We start from the raw sequence: 20616 nt of genomic DNA on the forward strand, positions 1-20616 counted from the left end.
TTGTGTTTTCCTGCTTTTTTGTTATCCTCCCAGTCTGTGAACTGCTACAGATTTGACTGTTGTCTCCAAAGAAGGACTACTTGAAAATGAGTCTCTGTTTTCCGTATCTCTAGTTGGCACAGTGTGCAACAAAAGGATGGAATAGTAGTCACTCACTGTAGTGCAGTTGAGGACTGAGAACATGTAACACAGGACAAGTGGGACAGCCAGCAGTATCTGTGTGTTTCCAGAAATCTCTGTTATGACTGCTTGCTTCTTTCTGTGCTGCAGTTGAAAGTGAGCTGGAGATCTTGGATAGGATTCTTTGTTCCTGGGTTCTGTGTTCATTTGACGTTTTTCCACTCTGATTCAGAAGACAAAGGCCTTGGTGTATGGATTAAACAATTGCTCTATTTATTATTGTTACTGGTTTTAATGGGGCAGGTCAGGAGTCCAGCACAGGCATTGTCATGTTCTGAGCAAACAACACTTTGCACAGCTAATCTTTGAAATTAGTGCAATAATTTGTTATCCTGTGAGACATGTTGGCTCTTTTGAGACAACTTGGAGCAGATGTAAAAGCTAAAATGGGAGCGGGGTGTGCTTTAGTTCTCTTTGGACATCTTCACTGTGATTGTGAAGCTTTTCCACTGGTCAAGTGAGAAAGGTTCTGCTCTTTCAGCAGTCTGTCATAGTAAGCTTGTTTGTTGCAGACAACTTAAGAATTACTCAAAAAAGTAATTTTTACTGGGATTTCTTTATAGGCACTATGTGAACTTTGTGAAATCAAGTTTGGGAAAACGCACCCCATGTGCAGTTTGGTGAGTGTCTCCAGTTTGAGTTTTTTCTAGTTAAAAGAACCATTTCACTTTTTTTGGTGGTATTGGGCAATCTCTGTTGATAATGCCCTCCGGAACTCTAAGCAAGAGCTACTGGAGCCTCTCATGCAAAACAATAGTTTAAATTAAGCTGGTGGAGGGAGTGACTGAGTGTTGGAGGTTGGAGGGTACGTGGCAGACACTGGAAGGTGACAAAGCAGGATGGCTGACACGGCAGCTTTGAAGAACTTGCTGTTTCTCCTATTTTTAGGTTGTCTCTTTGCCCTTGTGGTTGCCTAAATCTTTAAGCCCAGGTGCAGGAAGAGAACTGCAAAGACTTTCCTACCTTGGAGCCTTCTTCAGTCTGTCTGTCTTTGCTGAAGATGATGTAAGTGTCACAGAAGGATGTTGACGTGATGGGGTTTTTTTGCTGTGAGGGGTTTTTTACTTCCCTAGAACATTTCAATACATTTACCAATATTCATCTTACTTTCAGAACAAAGTAGTTGAAAAGTACTTCTCAGGGCCTGCCATTACTCTTGAGAACACCCGGGTTGTTAGCCAGTCTTTGCAACATTACTTGGAATTAGCAAGGGTAAGTATTCTCATTCCTTAAAAAAAAGCATAATATATGGGTTTTTTGGTCTTGACATAGATGAAGAATATAATCTAAAAAAACTAGCTTCTGTCTTAAACCACAGACCTTTCAGGACATGGCTGAAATGAATTGGGGAAAAAATTAGAGTGCTAGGAATATTTCTCTAAGGCTGTATGACAGTTCAGAAAATATCAGATCACTTAGTCATGAGTTACAGATCATGTTAAAGGTTGAGTAAGTATATACAGTGTTAGTAGTGTTTTGCACTACTTTTGTATTTACATCTTTGGTTTAACTACTGTCATGACTAACATATGGTGGTGATAAGACTGTAACCGAAGTTTTACTGAATTTTGTATAACATAAAAATACAAACAAACAGCAAGCAGGACTGTGATGCTGAGAGGTGTTTGTTTGCAATTGCAGCAAGAGCTGTTCAAGATCCTGCACAGTATCCTGCTGAACGGGGACACCCGGGAGGCAGCTCTCAGCTACATGGCAGCTGTGGTCAATGCCAACATGAAAAAGGCCCAAATGCAGGTAAATAGAGGGAAATGCTCTTCTTGTGATTCATCCAGCCACAAATAGCACTAGATGGCTCATGCAGTGGTGGTCTGGAATGGAGGACAAAAGAATTCTGAGTGCCTGCTCCCACAGGCAAACAGCCCTGTCTTCTTTGTTTCAATACATTTTCCATTCCTGAAATTAATCTGCTTTACCTATTCTAACAGTTTGTTTCCTCTCTTAGAACTGAGATGCCACTTCATTAACAGGGCTTCTGTAGTACATGTTCAAAGCTTTGTACTTGCCCTGCCCCATTTCTGAGGGCATCGTTCCAATTGACTGTGTTTACCACGCTGCTTTCCCAGCTGGTAAAGTGCTGGGCTTTGTATGGTGTCTGTAAAAGGAGCAGTGCAGATACGGAATGGCCTGGCTCCAGTGAAACCACAGGGATGGGATTGGGGCATTGTGTATCCCCCTGTGCTTCTCAGCTCATGTCCTCAGCCCTTTGCTTTCTCACCCCACAGACAGATGATCGGTTGGTGTCCACAGATGGCTTCATGCTCAACTTCCTCTGGGTACTGCAGCAACTGAGTACGAAGATAAAGCTGGAAACGGTTGATCCCATGTACATATTCCATCCCAGGTGTCGAATCGAGCTTCCCACAGATGAGACAAGAGTGAAAGCAACAATGGAGGAGGTTGCAGCCTGGATTGCTGAACTTTGTTAGTACTCTTACTGAGATACGTTAAGCATTACTGTGCCTTCTGATATGGGGGTACATGGAAGTACTTGATTTCAGCGAAGAATCCCCTTTTCCTAAATCCCTTGATGCTGTCTGCTTTACCTCGTTTTAAAGAAAGTTGCATTTGAGGTCTCGCCCTAGACAAGGCAGTTAATTTTTTAATTTGTTCTCCTGTACTGTTTTTGTTTTTCAGACAGGGATCCATCTCTGTTTTCTGAGCCGAAATTCCCAACGGAATGTTTCTTCCTCACCCTGCACGCCCACCACCTGTCCATCCTGCCCAGCTGCCGTCGGTACATCCGCAGACTGCGGGCCATCAGGGAGCTCAACAGGTGGGCACCGGGCTGGGGCGGGCTCAGGGCGCTCCCACCAGGGCAGGAATCTGATAAACGACAGGAAATTGCAGTAACAATCGAGGTGAAACTGCTGCTGAGTGCAGACCCCCTCAGCTTTCTGGTACTCTGCTGCTTTTGGCCCTTGGGGATTTTGGGGTGCGCTGAGGGAATTCCTGCTTGAGTCAGGAATTCAGATAATCGTGAGATGGAGGGCATTGGTTACATGAGGCAGCTCAAGTTGGTGAGACCATTCTATTTAAAAGATAACTCTCTTCAGAACATTTTAGGATTCATGACACTACTTAACTGTTCATTATAACTAATCTGTGGTGTGGTTGGCAGGGTGTGGGCATCAATGCCTCAGGCTCTCTGGCAGAGCTGGAGGAGTGTGTGTCAGGTTCCCTGTCTGATAATCAGGTCATTGTGCAGGTGACTTGTGATTTGTGAGACATTGTGAGTTGTGCCTGAGCTGTTTTGAACATCCCAGAAGATATTTAGCTTTTTCCCCTCAACTTCTGAGACAGGAGAATTTGTCATACCCTCAGGACAGGGGGAAAGAAGCCTTCAGCAGTGAACTCTTAATATTGTTCTCTACATGTAATTCAGCACATGGTTTACTGTTTTAAAAATGATAAATACATTATGGTGTTAACATGAAGATATTCCTGTTTTCCATTTCTCTTGGCATGAACTCAAATATACTTTTACAGTTGCTAAACCTTGAAGAATACTCTGTTAAAATTAGAACAGATTTTTGTATCATCAGTATTTTCCATTGTTTATAATTGCACTCATTGCAGTTTGGTAAATGTTCCTTGGCAGTAATGCCATGAGTTCATGACAGGATTTTTGGACTGCATTTGAAATGATTTCATTTTTAAAGCATATGCAGGCCAAGAACCTGGGAAGCAGGAAGAGTCAGTATATGTTAAAGGAAAAACTATTTTCCTATAAACAGCCTGTGGATTACTTGTAAAAAAGCCATATGTTGGCTTGAAAATTGCTGCTTTTTCCTTATTTAGAATTGTTTCACAGGAGTTGCTGATGCAGCAGTCCCCATCCAATGGTGCAGAGGGAAGAGCTCTTGGCTTTCCTGACAGCAATAGGAGCTCAGGCTTCAGCCTTTTCCATGAATTGCATAGCTGCTTGCAACACTGGAAACGTCTTTAGATCTTGTTAGTAAAGAAATTACACTGGATATTTGTCTGCTGTAGGCAGAGATTAATGTGGAAGAGAATTTGTGTTTAGGGAAGGGATGAAAAGGGACTGTATTCGTGCAGTTCAGTGTATGAGTTTTATTCTAATCAGCTGCACTTCCTGAAAAGGATTAAGATATGTGAATACATAGATTTTTTAAAATGCAAATGGTGTGTGTAATGTACATTTAAGTTCACTTTTCTGTGGAGTAGCATAAAAAATGGGTAAGGAAAGGGAGGAATATCAACCCCCTTGGCCTTCTGGTCCTTACACCGACGGGGAGAATATGGACTGTTTACATACTGAACTCCTCTACAAGCCTGAGTTTTCTTGGGAGTCGAGCATGAGAAGTGTACAACAAAACTCAAAGAAATCATTTGCAGTAGTAGAAAGGGGGGAGATACACAGGATATAGACCTGCAACTTTCTTGTTTCTAACAAGACTTTCTGCTGGGCACCTCCTTCTTCCTTAGCTGATTTTGTCTTCCAGTGTCCTTTATGGTACCGGAAGATGAATGAACTTTGTCTCATTAACGGAACCATCTTTTCCTTGTGTTATGGTTTAATTTTCATGGGTGTTTGAGCTAGTGTACGTGGTGCCTCTGAGTTCTAGCTGTGCAGATGCTCAGTCTGCATTTACAGAAGCAACTTTTATTTTATTTCTATTTATTTTATTTCTCTTGCTATGATGATAGATAATTTCTATGAAAATGATCAGCTTTTTTCCCCCACCTCTCTGTATTTCCTTGGTTTTTAGCAGATAAGTCAGTGAAATGCCTTGTGCTGGCAGCACATTTCCCCTCTGTCATGATAACCAGTTCCTGCATCTGGTTTTCAGGACTGTTGAAGATTTGAAAAACAATGAAAGTCAGTGGAAGGATTCTCCTCTGGCCACCAGGCATCGAGAGATGCTGAAACGGTGCAAGACGCAGCTCAAGGTTTGTAAGTGATTCAGTTCTCAGCCAAACACTTCTGTGGCCAGTGTGTGTTGGCTTTGTGTCCCAATGTTTCTGTACAGCTTCTCTTGGAAGGTGGGTTTGAACCTCTGACCCCTGGGAGTGCTGCACTGGATGGTGGTCATGACAGAATGGTGAATTTAAGATTCAAAGTAACACCAATAAGAAAATTCTGTGTATTTTAATTGGGGAGAGACCAAGCAAAGGGTCTGGGCTTTGTTCAGGAGTAGATGTGTGTGCACAGTCCATGCACAAGTAGGAACTCTCAAGTCACTGATCTCACACAGAATTCCTACAAAGATGAGTAAGCTGGGTTGCTCTGTTTTTTGTAGGCCTGTTCTGCTTAGATCTTCCTCAAAGAAATTGGCGCAAATTTTTTGAGCTGTAGCACCAAAATGGCTTTAATCACACATTTTCCCACTTTGATACATTTGGTATTTCTTTCGTTGTTCTGATAAAGCTTGTGAAAGGCACATCTGTCCCTGCAACTCTAAATTGTATTTTACTTGCTGTGTTGGGGCTTATGTGCCCTATTTTCTGTATTGTAAGAAGAGACCACTATATAATTGTCGTGATTCACAGATATACTGATTATCTTGAAGAGGCTTCGCATTCCTTTATGCTCTCTTGCCCTGGATTAATTTTTGTGTGCATGTTCTGCAGAAACTGGTGAGGTGTAAGGCTTGTGCAGATGCTGGTTTGCTGGATGAAAACTTCCTCAGGAGATGCCTGAATTTCTATGGCATGGTGATTCAGCTGATGCTTCGCATTCTTGACCCTGCCTATCCCAAGTGAGTATCAGGTTTATCTGTGTAAATTGGATCAAAGATAGTTCAGATCCTGTTGGATTGCTCACTGAATTTAGCAGTTCTAGAATTAGTTTTACTTACAATGTCTGCATTGTTATGGGTTGGTAACATGCATCCTTGCATGGAATATTTCTGTTATTCAGAGTTTAATGTTCACTTGGGTTTGGGGGGCCCCCTCAGGTGCGTTTTGTACCCTTGAAGTACTGGCATGGAGTTCTGAAAAGTCACGCTCCGATTCTTATAAAGGGCTCCCATGGAAGGATTCCATAAGAGAGCACACGACACTTTCTGCTTAACCCTGCTGGTTTACTGTCCTGTTTGTTGTCTCCTGTTTTACAGCATAAAATTGCCTTTAACTCCTGAGGTTCCGAAAGTATTTGCATCATTGCCAGAGTTTTACGTGGAAGATGTTGCTGAATTTTTATTTTTTATTGTACAGTAAGTAAAGTTATATTTGAAGGAAACTTGTACTACCACTTGTCCCTTTAGCAGGTGGCACATGCATAAATTGAGGGGGCAAAAGTAGTTTTCTAATTATCTGCAGTTAATGTTCTGGTTGTTAACAGCAGCCATAAGGTTATGGCATGGCAGCATAGCTGCAGCATAGATGGCTCCACAGTCCCTTCTAAACTAGATTTTTCTTGAAAGAAAGTTGAAAATTTTTTGGTTCTCTCCCCAGGAATTTTCTTCATGGTTTTCAGTGGGACCTTTTGATCTTGTGATATGTTAAATCATCACTAGAATAATATTTTTTTAAAGCCATATCTTAGAAGTAGAACATTATGGCTGGGGTTTTAAATTTAGTTTTCCTGTTTGCAGATATGCTCCTCAGGTGCTGTATGAGCCCTGTACTCAGGACATAGTGATGTTCCTTGTTGTGATGCTGTGCAACCAGAACTACATCCGAAATCCTTATTTAGTAGCCAAGCTGGTGGAAGTGATGTTCATGACAAATCCAGCTGTTCAGCCCCGCACTCAGAAGTTCTTTGAAATGATTGAAAATCACCCTCTCTCCACTAAATTGTTAGTCCCCTCCTTGATGAAGTTTTACACAGGTAAGTGCTTTGTCTGTAGCTCACTGAGTGCACAATAGTATTCTAAGCCCGAAGGCTCTGTTAGCTGTTGTAACTGTTTAAAAAAACCCAAACAAACCAAAACAAAAAACCCCAAAAACCCCCGATCTTGAGTCTTGTGAAGATGAGGCTGTATGCTCAGAAATTGGGGGAAATAGCACTAGATGGAACCTTGAGAATTCCAGTACTGTCACAAGCTGTTGTGCACTGACAAGTCCAGCAGCGTGAATTGATGTGACAATTGCTTTTGTGGTCTTTAGATTCCAAAATTAAAGCTTTTTCTTTGCTTTGCTTCTGAAGGAATATTTGGATTTTAAAACTCCTCGTTGTAGTTTTGCTAGTTCTGTAGATTTGGATGTTTTAGAAGAGTTTTTGCACCCATAACAAAAACAAGTACTTTTGTAGGGTACCCAGAGTTTTCTTAGTGAGATTTTAGACTGTGGGATGAAGAGCAGAGTTGAATAGAGCAGAATGTTTTGGTTTCTGGGGGTTTTTCTTCCAAAATGAGGTTGGGTCTAGATTAGAAAATGGATAGGATAGTGCTGCTTCTTCTAATGGGAATTAAGATGGAGACCTCTGAATGGGAATTGAATTTCATCTGTTCATGTTTGAAGCTCATCACATTGGAGGCAGTAGGAAGAGGTGTGTTGCCAGTGAATCCTGGTGGGAAAGTTTTGGGGTGTGTTCTCTTTTCCAGATGTGGAACATACCGGAGCCACTAGCGAGTTCTATGACAAGTTTACAATCCGCTACCACATCAGCACCATTTTCAAAAGCCTCTGGCAGAATATAGCTCACCATGGTACATTTATGGAAGAGTTCAAGTGAGTAAGAGGTTGTGTGAGACAGCTTCCTGCCGTGCAGGCTGCTCAGGCAGGGGCCTGAGGAGGTCACTGCCGTTGGGACTGGGTGATCCTGCTTTCCCTTGTATCTTACCTGGCAACCCCTTCCAGTAGAATTGGAGTGTTTCTAAACTGAGCTCTGGACGCCACAATCAGCTTGGCTTGGGGAATGGGATCGTTGTTGGAAATATACAGTGCAGGAGTGTTGCTGGGCTTGCAGTCTGCTCTGCACACCCACCTGCTCTGCTGTGATACCTGTGTTTCGATGTTTTCAGCTCTGGGAAGCAGTTTGTTCGCTACATCAACATGCTGATAAATGACACAACTTTCTTGCTGGATGAGAGTCTGGAGTCCCTAAAACGTATCCATGAAGTGCAAGAGGAGATGAAGAATAAAGAGCAATGGGACCTGCTGCCCAGGGTGAACAGAGCCGTTTTTCAAAGTGCCCTTTACTTATTTTTAATTCTTCAATACAAGACCGTTAAAAAAACTTTTTCATAAGGGGCAGCACCAAAGAGCTGCTTATGAGGAGCAGTTCTCAATGCTTTTTCTTGCTGCCAGTATGGCCACGGTCACTCTGGATGACATTCTGCAAAAAACCCATAATTCTGCCTAGTTACATTGTGGCTGGCAAAGAGAGTGGTGTGAAGTAGAAATAGTATGAAGTTTCAAATTACTGTGCACTTAATTCTAAGTGGAGAAACCGAGACTTTAGCCTTCCTGAAGGAGGTTTGGGAAGATGCTCGCCAGTGGAATTGACTTCAAGGAATAGAAGCTTTTACTCTGTTAATGCATTGGTCCTTGGTAGATTTGATGCAGACAGTTATAGTCCTGTACCTCAGAGCTTGGCCTGATTAAACAGTAATTGTGTGTATTGACCCACCAATGTCAGGTATTTTTATTTTAAGGTTATTGATTTAAAAAAAGAAAAAGTACGAAAGGGAAAGCTGTAAAAATCTTGTTTGTTAAACATATTCTGGTTTGCTCTTCTGAAGCCTTTCTTCCTGTCTCTGCCTTCCTAGCAAGGTAAAGCCATTACTGTAGTCACAAAATGAGCTGGTACATCATCTACAGATTGTTCCACTGGGGAGTGTTTATTATTTATAATCATGCATAAATTAGAGAGAATTAGACAGAGCTTCATTTGACTCTCAGATCCCAAGCTGGTTTTGAAGTACTGGCATTTGGATGGAAGGGAAGCATAACCCAGTTCTGCAGCTGTGACAAGCAGTTAGAGGATGTAAACAAACTCAATAACCACAGGGGCCTGTTATGCTGTTTGCATTCATTCTTTAGCGTTGCAGAATTCTGGAAAATGGATGCAGACATTAGTACTAGGTAATAGGAGTGAGCAGCTGTACCTCAGACTAAACGATGTCCCACATCTGTATTTGAATAACTGTCTTCCTTTTGTCTAGATGCCCTTAGCATTGTGGCTGTAAGGTTTTGATGAATGTAGGAGATTCCATGGACTTGTAAGCACGCTGTGTTTATTTTGCAGGATCAGCAGCAGGCCCGGCAGTCGCAGCTGGCTCAGGATGAGCGCGTGTCCCGTTCATATCTTGCCCTGGCAACAGAAACTGTTGATATGTTCCATATCCTTACCAAGCAGGTCCAAAAACCTTTTCTCAGACCTGTAAGTCCTGCTCAGATTTAAGTTGATTCCCTGCTTCTCTAACATCTCTGGATAATAATCTGGAAATGTTTGGTAGCACTTAGTCTTCATTCTCCTCCCCTTTCTCCACCTCATTAAAATCTAATTGCTGTTGATGTTATTTGATGTTGAGAGCATTACCTGAGTCACTGAGATGGTGTGATCCTTCCAGACAGAAACTGTTTGCATGACATTTTTAATGGCGAACGTGCATAAAGAACAGGCACTTCCTGCGAGCCTACCAAATGAAAATTTTATTAGTTAATAACTCCTGATCTTGCTGTGTGCAGCTCTAGTGATAACCTTATCACTGCCTTCACACTGTGATCTGTGTTTTACTTCACTTTCATAGGAACTTGGACCACGACTGGCTGCTATGTTGAACTTTAACTTACAGCAACTCTGTGGCCCCAAGTGCCGTGACCTGAAAGTTGAAAACCCAGAGAAATACGGGTTTGAACCAAAGAAGCTGTTGGACCAACTGACTGACATTTATCTGCAGCTGGATTGTGCTCGCTTTGCTAAGGCAATTGCTGATGATCAGGTGAGCTCCAGAAGGATTAAGGAGAAAGGCAAAAAGCTCTGTGGACAAACAGGACTTTGCCGAACATTCTGGAAGCGTTTCATCTTGCTTGTGTGCTGCCAGCCAGTTCATTCACTAGTTAACAGTTTCCAAATTGTATTCCCTCTGAAATCACTTTATTAAATGGCTCTGTAATAAGCTGACAAAGCACAGCATGTATGAGACAATTAACAACACCCTTGAACTCATGGTAATACTGGGAGCAAGATAAGCTATTGCAGCTCTGTGTTCTTGTAAAGTTGTCAAACTACTGAGTCACATTTGTCCAGGCCTGTGTCTTGTAATACAAACTTTTCAAAGTATAGAGGGCAAGAAATGTTCACAGCAGCTACTTGAGATTCTAGTGGAAGCTAGCTTACAGCACGAGAAGCTCTTTGCATGTCTAGTGAAGCAGCAGTATTGGGGTAGCTCAAGATTGTTTTTCTGTAGTTAAGTTCTGATAATTGCAGATAATACCAGTAACACATCTGAAACAGACCTTATGTGTTTGCATGTGTATAATGAATATTTTTATGCTGTTCAGTATATATGAGACTGTTTTCCATCATGTATCCGTGCCAGCTACAGCAAATGCACAGATTGACATAGGGATTGAAAAGAAAAAATCATGCGGGTGTGAGAATGGAAATAAGCTTAATTAACAAAGGGGTCCTTCATTAAAAAGGAGGGGGGGGAGTGACCAGTCACTTGGAAACTGCCAGTGACAGGAAAGAAACACCAAGGAAACGTGTGGTTGGTTAATGGCTACTGGTATTGGGAGAGAAAACAAAACAAACAAAAAGTTGCTTGATCATGGTGGGATCTCTCTAAAGCATTTTGAGAGATGTCCCATTTGCAAATCCCAGCACGCAGGAGAGGGAATCTGCAAACGTTTATAGAGCCCTGGGCACGCTGCCATCGTTCCGTTCCCTCTGAGCACAAGGAAGGCGTTCGGGTGGGCACTGTGTGTCCTGCCTGCTGAGTGGCGCTGCTTGCTGCAGGGTGCTGCAGATGGAAGAAGTGGGGCTGTGTTGAACACTTTAAAAATCCTAAGGGAAATAGAAATCTGTGAGACTTAGTGGGTTTTGTTTTGTCATATCATTCAACCTTGTACTGTAAAGTACATAACACTTTGTATTAAAAGGATTATGTCAAAACATGACATTGTGAACTTGAAAGAAAATGGTGTCTCTGTAGAGCACAGACAGCTACAAAAGTCCTTCTCCATCTTTCTTTTTCATGTGAAAGTAATGCTTGCTTCACTTGCATTTGGTCTCTCTGGATAGTCCTGCTGCATTGGGTGGCAAATTTCCAGCATTCACTCTCTCTGAGCTGTCTTACTATTTTTGCAACATCGTAGTGGGGGGTGGGGTTTGTTTGTTCTTGTTTGGATTAGGAGAAAGAATCACTCCTTTCCCAGTACTGCCTTGCATATTATCAGAGAAGGTAAGAAGTTCATCTTATGCTGTATTATCAGCCAGGATTTGTGAGAACAAGAATACAGACAGGAGAACGGCTAGACAGATGTTTTGTCTCAAAAGAGTTCTAATAGTTACAGTCAGCCTCTCTGAGCATCTTCCTCATATTCTTTAGGTGATGTTGCCTTTTTTTTTTTTTTTTTTTGGTCCATAATAGTTCTGCAGTGGTGATGACTGGTAAAAAAAATTGTAAGTCTACCCCAGTGTTGACATTTTGGTGCTAGATGAATGATACCTACATAGTTTGCTTTGATGTAAGGTTGAGGTTTCATTGATCCTTCCTTCTGCCATTTTAAAAATGCATTAAGTATCTTTACTATTTTATGGCATGTAAGGACACTACGACACAGCAAAGTTATCTTTTTATGCTTTGCCTGTAGAGGTCCTACAGTAAAGAGCTCTTTGAGGAGGTTATCTCCAAGATGAGGAAGGCTGGAATCAAGTCTACCATAGCAATAGAGAAATTCAAACTGCTGGCAGAGAAAGTGGAGGAAATTGTTGCCAAGAACGCCCGTGCAGAGATCGATTACAGCGATGCTCCGGATGAATTCAGAGGCAAGTGGAGTCTTCTAAACCCTGCCTGTCTAGGAGAGAGGGATTTCCTTTGTTGCATTGCTTCCATGTGTTAATAGAAACTATAGCTTTTTTATGAAGCCTTGCATCTTGCTGTATTTTAATGATGTAGTTAAGTAAACAAAGAGCTAAGAGTTCTTTTAGTTTTCCCTGGGATTGTACTGTCCAGTCCTTGCCATGCTTTGCTAACATGTACTTGAAAAGAGCACCCCCCGCCCAGCTGAAAATAGGGTGACAGTAGGGAAAGCTTAGGTCAGAAAAGGGGAAGTGCTATGAAGATTTATGTCCATTTAACCATTTTCTGTAACTTCAGTGTCCTGGGGCCCTGAGCACTGGTTTTGCACTGCGGGTTGATGGGCAGATAACGTTTGTAGCTGTTAACTCCCTTTGATGAGGAGACCCTTGTGCCCTCAGATCCCCTGATGGACACTCTGATGACCGACCCCGTGAGGCTGCCCTCAGGAACGATCATGGACAGGTCAATCATCCTGAGGCACCTGCTGAACTCCTCCACTGACCCTTTCAACCGTCAGACGCTGACGGAGAATATGCTGGAACCAGGTACCGTGGGACAGCTGGACCTGGTGTGTGGGCTGGGGGCAGCTACCTGTGGGCAGGTCTGTTCTTTCATAGCACCTCACTAGAGGTAACAGTTCTTTCATTTCAACTTGCACAGAGAAGTTCATTCCCTCTGCTTTCCCTTTTTCTGGGGGGAAAAAGCCCTCACATCCTTGCTTTTTTAACTACTGGTCTGAAAAACATTATGGTGTATAAATGGGAAATGGCTGTTGGTCATGAGGGACTTTCTTATAGTGCTAATACCAAGTAATTTAATTGTTCTTTTCTTCTTTTTTTTTTTTTTTTTTTTTTGCCTTACTAGTGCCAGAACTTAAAGAGCAAATCCAAGCCTGGATGAGAGACAAGCAGAATGACCATTAAAATTCCCTTGCAGTGCACGCCACCACCAATGGGCAGAGCAGGGTGTGGGCTGTTCGGGCAGGAGTGGAGCAGACACACCTGGGAGCTCTTGATGGATTGGCACGCCCACGGCACTGACTTGCAGTAGTGACCACAGGAGCATGTGGATGAGGAGAAAAGCAGCTTAATTCTTGTACATATATTTAAGTGATAACGATGGTCAATAACATGGAGGACAAGCTAGGAAGTTACTTATGTTACAAAACTGTCCTCCAATATGTCACATTTTGGAGTTTTTACAGCTGAATTATTTTAGCAAAGACGAATGGATCAGGGCAGCATCCCTTCAACCTTGTTTTTTACCGCCAGATATCCGTTAATTTGATGTGGTTAGAACCTTGGACATTTTGCTGCTAAAGTAACTTTTTTCTCTTTCCCTTCCTTTCTTTCTGTTCCACCCGTCAAACCTGCACTGCTGTCTTTTTCTTCTGTAATGCAAAAAAATACAAACCCTGTGAAAATCAAAATCATTCCCCTGCCCTTAAAAGAACATATTTTGTGCGATAACTGTGCCTGCAACAAAGTGTTCATCTTGGGATCGTATTTTTATATTACACATATTTGCCTATTTCGTTTTCAATTGGTGTTAGAAACGAGGATAATTTCAAAAAAGCGAAGACTTCACACGTGGATTTTAATTTCCTTTCCTTGAGATGTCCCTTTCCTTTATGTTGATCAAGATGCTCTGGTACTTGTGAAAAGCCTTGAGATAGAAATATGTTAAAACAGCTGCCATGAATGAGATGCTTGGGAATACCAGGATTTCAGTGACTTAAAAAAAAAAAATACATTCTTTCAATGCTGCAGATCAATGCTAACTGACAGTTCTGAGCCATTGGAGCTTGTCCGCTGAGAGCAGATACTTTTATCCTTGGAGGCTGCAGTTTGGGGCAGGGGTCATTTTTTATGTTGCGTACCAATTTGTATCCATGGCTTGGCCTTACCAAAGCAGAAAGGGTGCAGGAAATGTAGAATTACGTTTTTAAAAAAATAAATAAAATTCACAAACATTTTTATATTACTGCCCCCTGCATATGATACTTGAATTTCCTTTTTAAAAAGGATTTGAAACCACAGTGTTTTAAAATTAAGTTGGAAAAAAAAAAGGTTGTTTTTCTTTTGTTTTTTGCCATGTCTTCTGTTCAATTCCTGACTCTCTTGAACTACAATAAATGATACACACTCGCACAGAATGTTTCCGTGGTCCTTCTTGTAAGAGTGTCAGTGAAAATATAAAAATTACAAGTGATTGGGTGTCTTTGTTCAGGTTTGCTGATAGTTTTTTAGGACCTGTAGATAACTTAGTAAATTATGTGGAAAATTTCTGTGCACACAGATATCAGTAATCCTTTAAACTCAAGAATGTTCCCAAGCAGGTGCCACTGAGCACCTCTTCATAGCTCCGTGACAGTTGGTGACAGCTCCAGCGTGAATTTTGGTGAGTTTGTACAGAATCCAGCACTGACCTTTTAAGTGTGCAAGTAACTCTAAATTATAAAATGTGAAGGTACAGTTGTGGGCTGTATTTTTTGTTTGTGGGTTTTTAGTGGTGCTTCCTCTTAGAGCGTGAATTTCTATTTCTTCTCTGCAAGGATGGGAAAAGATTCCAAAGCTTCTGTCTGTGTTGACTGCTGCAACAGAGAAGCTTGTTTCTTGGTTTTATAGTTATAACCTTCACTGCTTCCACAAATTCAAATCCCCCTCTTCTTTCCTCTTCAGTAAGTCATAGATCAAAGCCTGCTCTGCTTTCACCTGCAGGCTCCCAGCCAAGCAGCCAGACCCAGCAGAGATTCTGATGTGTTACAGGTTGTGCTGAGCTATGTGTTTTCTTCTTTAGTGAAGAGGTAATTTATTTCTATATAAAGAAAAACTCTTACATTTTCAACTGTCCCCTCATTATTGAGGATTTTTGCATGAAATCTCTCAGAACATCCCAGAGTTTATAGTTTTTTTTTTGAAGGACAACTGTTCAGTAGTGAGTATGTGTTTTTACTGGAGGATGATTAAACTATGGCTTCACATTATGGGTTCTTTTCTGCAAGTCAGTATCATAATTGCTTCTATTGATAGATTATAAAAGGAAAATTTTATAGTTTTGGGTTTTGCCAGGAGGAAATAGAAATATTTACATTTGGTGTTGGATGTTTTAATCAACATAATGCCCTTCAGAATCTGAATTTGTATTTATTCTGCTATTGTGTCAGACTCTGACCTGAGGAATATAAATAGCAAAGTGCATTACTGAAATGTTTTGTCTAATTATAGCATACATCTATCATTTGAAAACATATCAATGCAGATACTGCACAAGACACAAAGGCTTGACGTAAGTGGCCAAAACAATTTTATCTGGGCAACTAGTATCAAGTGTTTCAAAGGTGTGAGCTCAGACAAGTGTGCTCCCAAATTCTGCATTTGTGAGCAGAATAATGAAATGTATTTTAATACAAGCTGCTGAAGTGCCATTCTATCGTGTCTGGCCAAAAAAGTGAATCAAACCCATGTCTTTCAGTGGGTAGTGGACATTTGAGTGACTCAAAAACAAAGCTGAAGCTGGATTAAAAATCAGTTTCCCACAAAAGCGTATGGGTTGTGTGACAGTTCTTAGTTCAGTTAATTAAATGCTACCTGCAGTTTTTGGTGATTTGCCTTCCCCTCGCTAATGTCATTTACCTTTTTCAATCCCACTGTAACCTCACTGCAATAGAGTTTATAAACTATCAGTGGAGGGGTTTACATTTGACACGTCCATGTGTGTGCAGAATGTAAACGTGTGAGCTGGGAATGGTTTGCCCCAGCAATGGTTAACTCATGCTGCTGTTACAAAGCCAGCTTTCCTTGGAATTTATCATGGACCACTGCTCTGTCCTTGTCCTCCAGCTCTACACCAGAAACTAGAGCAGTTCCTGGGGCAAACGCTGATGCTGTAGCAATACAATTCAGGACAATTGAATTCTATTGTATCACAATTTATACTTCTGTAACGGCCCAATTTACATCTCTGTCAGCTCTCCCCTGCTGGCAGCGAGGGCAGCTGAGCTGTTAATAGCAGGATGGCAGTCGGGAGCACTGCAGCAGTGTCACCGTGCCCCTGCGCCCTGCCTTTCGAACAGGCCTCCCCGCTTCAGGGCTGCCCCTCAGCCCCTGGAGCAGCCCATTTCCTCTGCCCCAAGAAATGCCAGGAATTGCTGGATTCATTGCCCTGTTTTCCATCGTGGGACGTGGCTCTGGCTGTTTGTAGCCGATTGTTTCAGGGCTCTGTGTCCCAGGGCGGCGTTCACGCTCCGGGTGAGCACTCCCCAAACTTGGGCATCGGGCTGGGGCAGGAGCTGCTGTTCCCAGGGACACTGCACAAACTGTGCTGAAATCAAATTAATCACAGTGTCTATTGCCATGGGGTTACAGCATGCACCCACTGTCTGGGCAGTTTGCAGCAGATTTTGAAACTGGCTTGACTTTTTTTTCTTTTGAGGTGTTCTTGCCCTTTTCATTCTCAGAGAATGGCTGACCTAATTCTCCATAGATCTAGGGCAGGAGTTAGCACAGTTACCCCACCCTAAAACCACCATTAAATCATTTGTCCCATCAATAGGAAGTATTCCAAGTTCAAATAATGGTATTTTCTAGGACACAGGAAAGCCACCTATTTTTGATTTGCTGTTTCTGTGGCAATATTTCCCTGAGCCTCCTGCTCAGCCATGTATTGTTGGGCTTCCGCATCTATTGCCATAACTGCAGATGAGACTGGCCAGGGGAAACAGTCACTTTTCACCAAAGTAAAAAATAACTCCTTCTACCAAAGATCTGATCCTTAAGGGGAACAGAAGGGACACAGCTGAGGTTAACATAGCTACTAGCCAGGAGGCTGTGAACAGAAATAAACCTTGTTCTGAAACGGGAAATCTCAGGTCCTGAATGTTCACAACATCTTAAATCCAATTTGTATATGATGATGTGTGAAACATATGTAATGAATGCATTTCATGTAAAGTGACTTTAAGGTGCTTATAAGCTTAAACAAGAACCAGTTTCTAACAGCAGGAATTCCCAAATTACTAATGATAAGGAGGAAGTTAAAGCTGAATTATTGCCACCAAAAAAAAAAAAAATTCCCATGAGAATATGCATGAAATTATTGAAAGCAAGAGAGTTAATACAGAATCATTGACTAAATTTAATCATTTGCCTAAAAATACATGATGAGGTCTAAAAATATGACTCGGGCTGCTCAAGAAACGTTTTGAAGGGAGGGAGGAAGGATTACTAATCCCACCGCTCTGAGCTATCGCCCTTAGGCCCAGTTTAGGATGCAAATCCCACTGAATCACAGGGACTCGGCAGCTGGGGAATTCGCTACCTCAGACACCCCGTTCCCACAGCGAGAGCGCGCCCGCGGTGTCCCGGCCGATTTCAGCCCGTTTTCCCGCACACCCCGCGGTGTCCCGGCCGATTTTAGCCCGTTTCCCGCACACCCCGCGGTGTCCCAGCCGATTTTAGCCCGTTTTCCCGCACACCCCGCGGTGTCCCGGCCGATTTTAGCTCTTTTCCCGCACACCCCGCGGTGTCCCAGCCGATTTCAGCCCGTTTCCCGCACACCCCGCGGTGTCCCAGCCGATTTCATCCCGTTTCCCGCACACCCCGCGGTGTCCCAGGCGATTTCAGCCCGTTTCCCGCACACCCCGCGGTGTCCCAGCCGATTTCATCCCGTTTCCCGCACACCCCGCGCTCTGGACCCGCCGCCCCTCACGGCCGGGGGCGCGCACGGACACAGTGCGGCGGGCGGTGCTGCGGCCCCCGCTCCCGATAGGCTCCGAGGGCGCAGACGTGATTTGCATCGCGGGTTCTGATTGGCTGCAGCTGGTGAGGGGCCGCCTCCCCGCGCCCCCGCTGCGCGGTGGAGGGGTATGTTCGGAGGGCGGTGCCGCTGCGGCCCGGCACCGCCAGGCGGCGCCGGCGGCGCCGGGCTGTGATTGACAGGGCGGGGGCGGGCACGCGCGGGCTCCGCGGAGCGCCATTGGCGGTCTGTGCCGAAGGGGCGGGGCAGCGCGCGGCGATTGGCCGAGCGGGGCGCTCCCCCCGCGGGGCGGGCGCTCCCCCCGCTCTCCGGCAGTGCGGGAGCGGCGCTGGGGCGAGCGCGGCGCCCGTTCCTCCCGGCCGGCCTCGCTCTCCTCCCTCCCCTTCTCCCCTCCCTCCGCTCCCTCCCTCGCCCTTCCCGCTCCGTTCCCGGCAGCGGGGAGGTCTGCAGGCCTCGGTGGAGGCGGCGATGGGGATGGCCGGGTTTTTGTCGCTGCGCTGCCCCGCCGGCTGCTGACGCCGCACCGCCCGCGTCTCGCGGACAGCCCGCGCCAGGTGAGGGGGCCGCGCTGAGGGGGCTCCGCTGGCGAGGGCCGGAGCGGGGCGGGGGTGGGGGGCTGATGCCGTAATGCGGAGGGGGAGGCGGCGATGCCGCCGTGCGCATCTGAGGGGCCCCGCGGAGGGCTGAGGCCAGGAGCGGGGGGAGATGGATGGATGGACGGACGGACGGACGGATGGATGGACGCATGCATGCATAGCACTGGATACTCCGGAGCTGTCAGGGCAGCGGCGCAAGGGCGTGGGGCCCCGCTTGGCCTTGCCATCTGCCCGATGCCATCTCCTCGTCCCCCGGGACGCTTCCCTCCCTCCATTCCCTTCCCTTTCTTCCTTCCCTTCCTTTCCCTCCTTCCTCTTTCCTCGGGCGGCCGCTCCCCGGCTTTCTCATCGGCTGGATGCCGCCCGCCGTGCCGCGTTCCGCCGCCCTGTTCCCCTTTGCGGCTCGGATGGGGCGGAGGCGGCAGCGGCGGTCCGGGAGGCGGTGCGGAGTGCGGCAGAGGGCTCCGGGCGGGCTGGGCCCGGCCCGGCCCGGTCCGGCGCGGCGCGGCGCGGCGCGGGCAGCCATGTTGGCAGGATGAGGCGGCAGTGCCTGTGCCCGGGCGGGGGGCGGCGGAGCGGGCCCGGCGCCGGGGCCGTCGCCGCAATGGGGGCTGCGCCCGCGCTGGAGAATCCGCCAGAAGCAGATGATGAATTTATGTCTGCTTCCCGCAATGTAAATACGTTCATACCAAATTCTAAATTCTAAACGATATTTCTCTTCGCTTCCAGCTCCTTCTTAGCCCAGTTCTTTTTGCTGTTGCACAATCCAGTGTTGGTAAATAGCCATGTGTGCATGTGATCAGGTTTCAGTGCCTCGCCAAGTTCTGCGGCACTGTTCGATCTGGCATCTCCACCTGGTCCAGATATAGCAGAGCGTGTGTGTGAGTTCAGCTGAGGGATCACACTGTCAGCACCGCCCGAGCTTCATGCGGCACCTAAAATTGGCTCTGCTGGGGCCCCTTGTTCAGATACGCCTGCTGCCCCAAACAGCTGTTTTGCCAACTTTCCGTGTGCTAATCTCTGTCCTTGTTTTATTTCTTTGGAGCTCTTGCACTGATTAAGTTGCAAGCTATTTTTTTTTTTGTTTCAAAGTTAGCACATTCTGTGATATGCAGATATTACACAGTTATCTGGTATATGACTGGATCTCTTAAATAAAAAGTGATTCTTCTTTATTTGTGATATGTGGTAGCTTTGGGTGGTTTGTTATTTTTGGTTGAATGCAGAGATACAGATTTTGAACATTGTTTTGTAACCACTTCAAGCTTGTTGCAGACTTCTCTGCATGTCTAAATAATAATTTGAATCTAAATCCCTGCTCTGATTTTATCTTTACTTAAATAAATAGCAATGTGTTTGTATTTTGACATTGCATAAAAACTGGTTTGCCAGAACTTTCAAATACATCCAAGTATTCAAGTCTTAATGTTTATTCAGATATTTTTGTGAAAGCCCAGGTCTAGTTGAGCCTGTGAAGGGTGATTCATCAACACAATTGGGTTTGTCAGCTTGAATACCAGTAAACAGACAAGATATTTAGATTATTTCTTTTATTGACACATTTTAATATTAAAACATTACTGTAGGACTTACAGGGTGGGTGTCTTCAGTTTCAAATAGGTGTAAAACTAGGATGTAGAATTTGCTTTTTGCTGATGGAGATTACTAAACAACTCAAATGTCATCTACCACCTGTTTTGGAGCCAGTGGTAGATCACCTCAGAGAGACACACATAGTTCCCTTCTTGGTTCATAACTGGATTCATGCAGACTGAACATTAAAAGAGACACAACTAGTAGATTCCTCCAAGACATTAGGGAGATGATTCATTCTATCATGGATGGCAGCCTTCTAAGCCTATGATGAACATTAAAAAAAAGTTGTCTTTTAAGAATATTGTTCTTCTAAATCTGTACTACAAACTGTATTGCATATTTTGGTTTTCTCTTTTCAAGTTACGTTTCCACTCTGTAGTCAGCATTTTGTAGTGGGAAGTGGTACTACTGGTAAATGTGAGCCCTGAAAAACCAGTTGCAGTTTATTATCTGTGATGCTGTGTAACTTGGGGCTCATTTTGCCTTATTTTAGCATTCTATGTGATGAGGGCAATGCTACCTTTATAAAT

The 20616-nt window shown here is 44.2% G+C and overlaps 2 protein-coding genes across 13 annotated transcripts in view; both read left to right on the top strand.

Annotated features, from left to right (window-relative positions):
- UBE4B (ubiquitination factor E4B) overlaps nucleotides 1-14282 on the top strand; it is a 33398-nt gene extending 19116 nt beyond the window's left edge. For all 4 annotated transcript variants that reach the window (XM_084220336.1, XM_084220337.1, XM_084220339.1 and 1 more), the window contains 17 exons: nucleotides 744-800; nucleotides 1069-1185; nucleotides 1294-1392; nucleotides 1822-1935; nucleotides 2424-2622; nucleotides 2836-2974; nucleotides 5013-5112; nucleotides 5794-5921; nucleotides 6279-6377; nucleotides 6759-6994; nucleotides 7710-7836; nucleotides 8130-8274; nucleotides 9356-9490; nucleotides 9861-10052; nucleotides 11929-12103; nucleotides 12536-12682; nucleotides 13002-14282. In XM_084220336.1, the coding sequence (XP_084076462.1) occupies nucleotides 744-800; nucleotides 1069-1185; nucleotides 1294-1392; nucleotides 1822-1935; nucleotides 2424-2622; nucleotides 2836-2974; nucleotides 5013-5112; nucleotides 5794-5921; nucleotides 6279-6377; nucleotides 6759-6994; nucleotides 7710-7836; nucleotides 8130-8274; nucleotides 9356-9490; nucleotides 9861-10052; nucleotides 11929-12103; nucleotides 12536-12682; nucleotides 13002-13060 (2268 nt within the window). In that variant the 3' untranslated portion in view covers nucleotides 13061-14282. The remainder of the gene's footprint in view (nucleotides 1-743; nucleotides 801-1068; nucleotides 1186-1293; nucleotides 1393-1821; nucleotides 1936-2423; nucleotides 2623-2835; nucleotides 2975-5012; nucleotides 5113-5793; nucleotides 5922-6278; nucleotides 6378-6758; nucleotides 6995-7709; nucleotides 7837-8129; nucleotides 8275-9355; nucleotides 9491-9860; nucleotides 10053-11928; nucleotides 12104-12535; nucleotides 12683-13001) is intronic.
- A 3803-nt stretch (nucleotides 14283-18085) lies between these two features.
- The window catches only part of KIF1B (kinesin family member 1B), a 78872-nt gene continuing 76341 nt past the window's right edge, over nucleotides 18086-20616 (top strand). For 2 of the 9 annotated variants that reach the window (XM_084220238.1, XM_084220240.1), the window contains exon 1: nucleotides 18086-18448. The gene's annotated coding sequence lies outside the window, so the exon portion shown is untranslated. The remainder of the gene's footprint in view (nucleotides 18449-20616) is intronic. The other 7 variants (XM_084220236.1, XM_084220241.1, XM_084220239.1 and 4 more) reach the window with 6 other exon arrangements.

This window comes from Fringilla coelebs (genome assembly GCF_963513975.1).
Source record: "Fringilla coelebs genome assembly, chromosome: 22".
Lineage (NCBI taxonomy): Eukaryota > Metazoa > Chordata > Aves > Passeriformes > Fringillidae > Fringilla > Fringilla coelebs.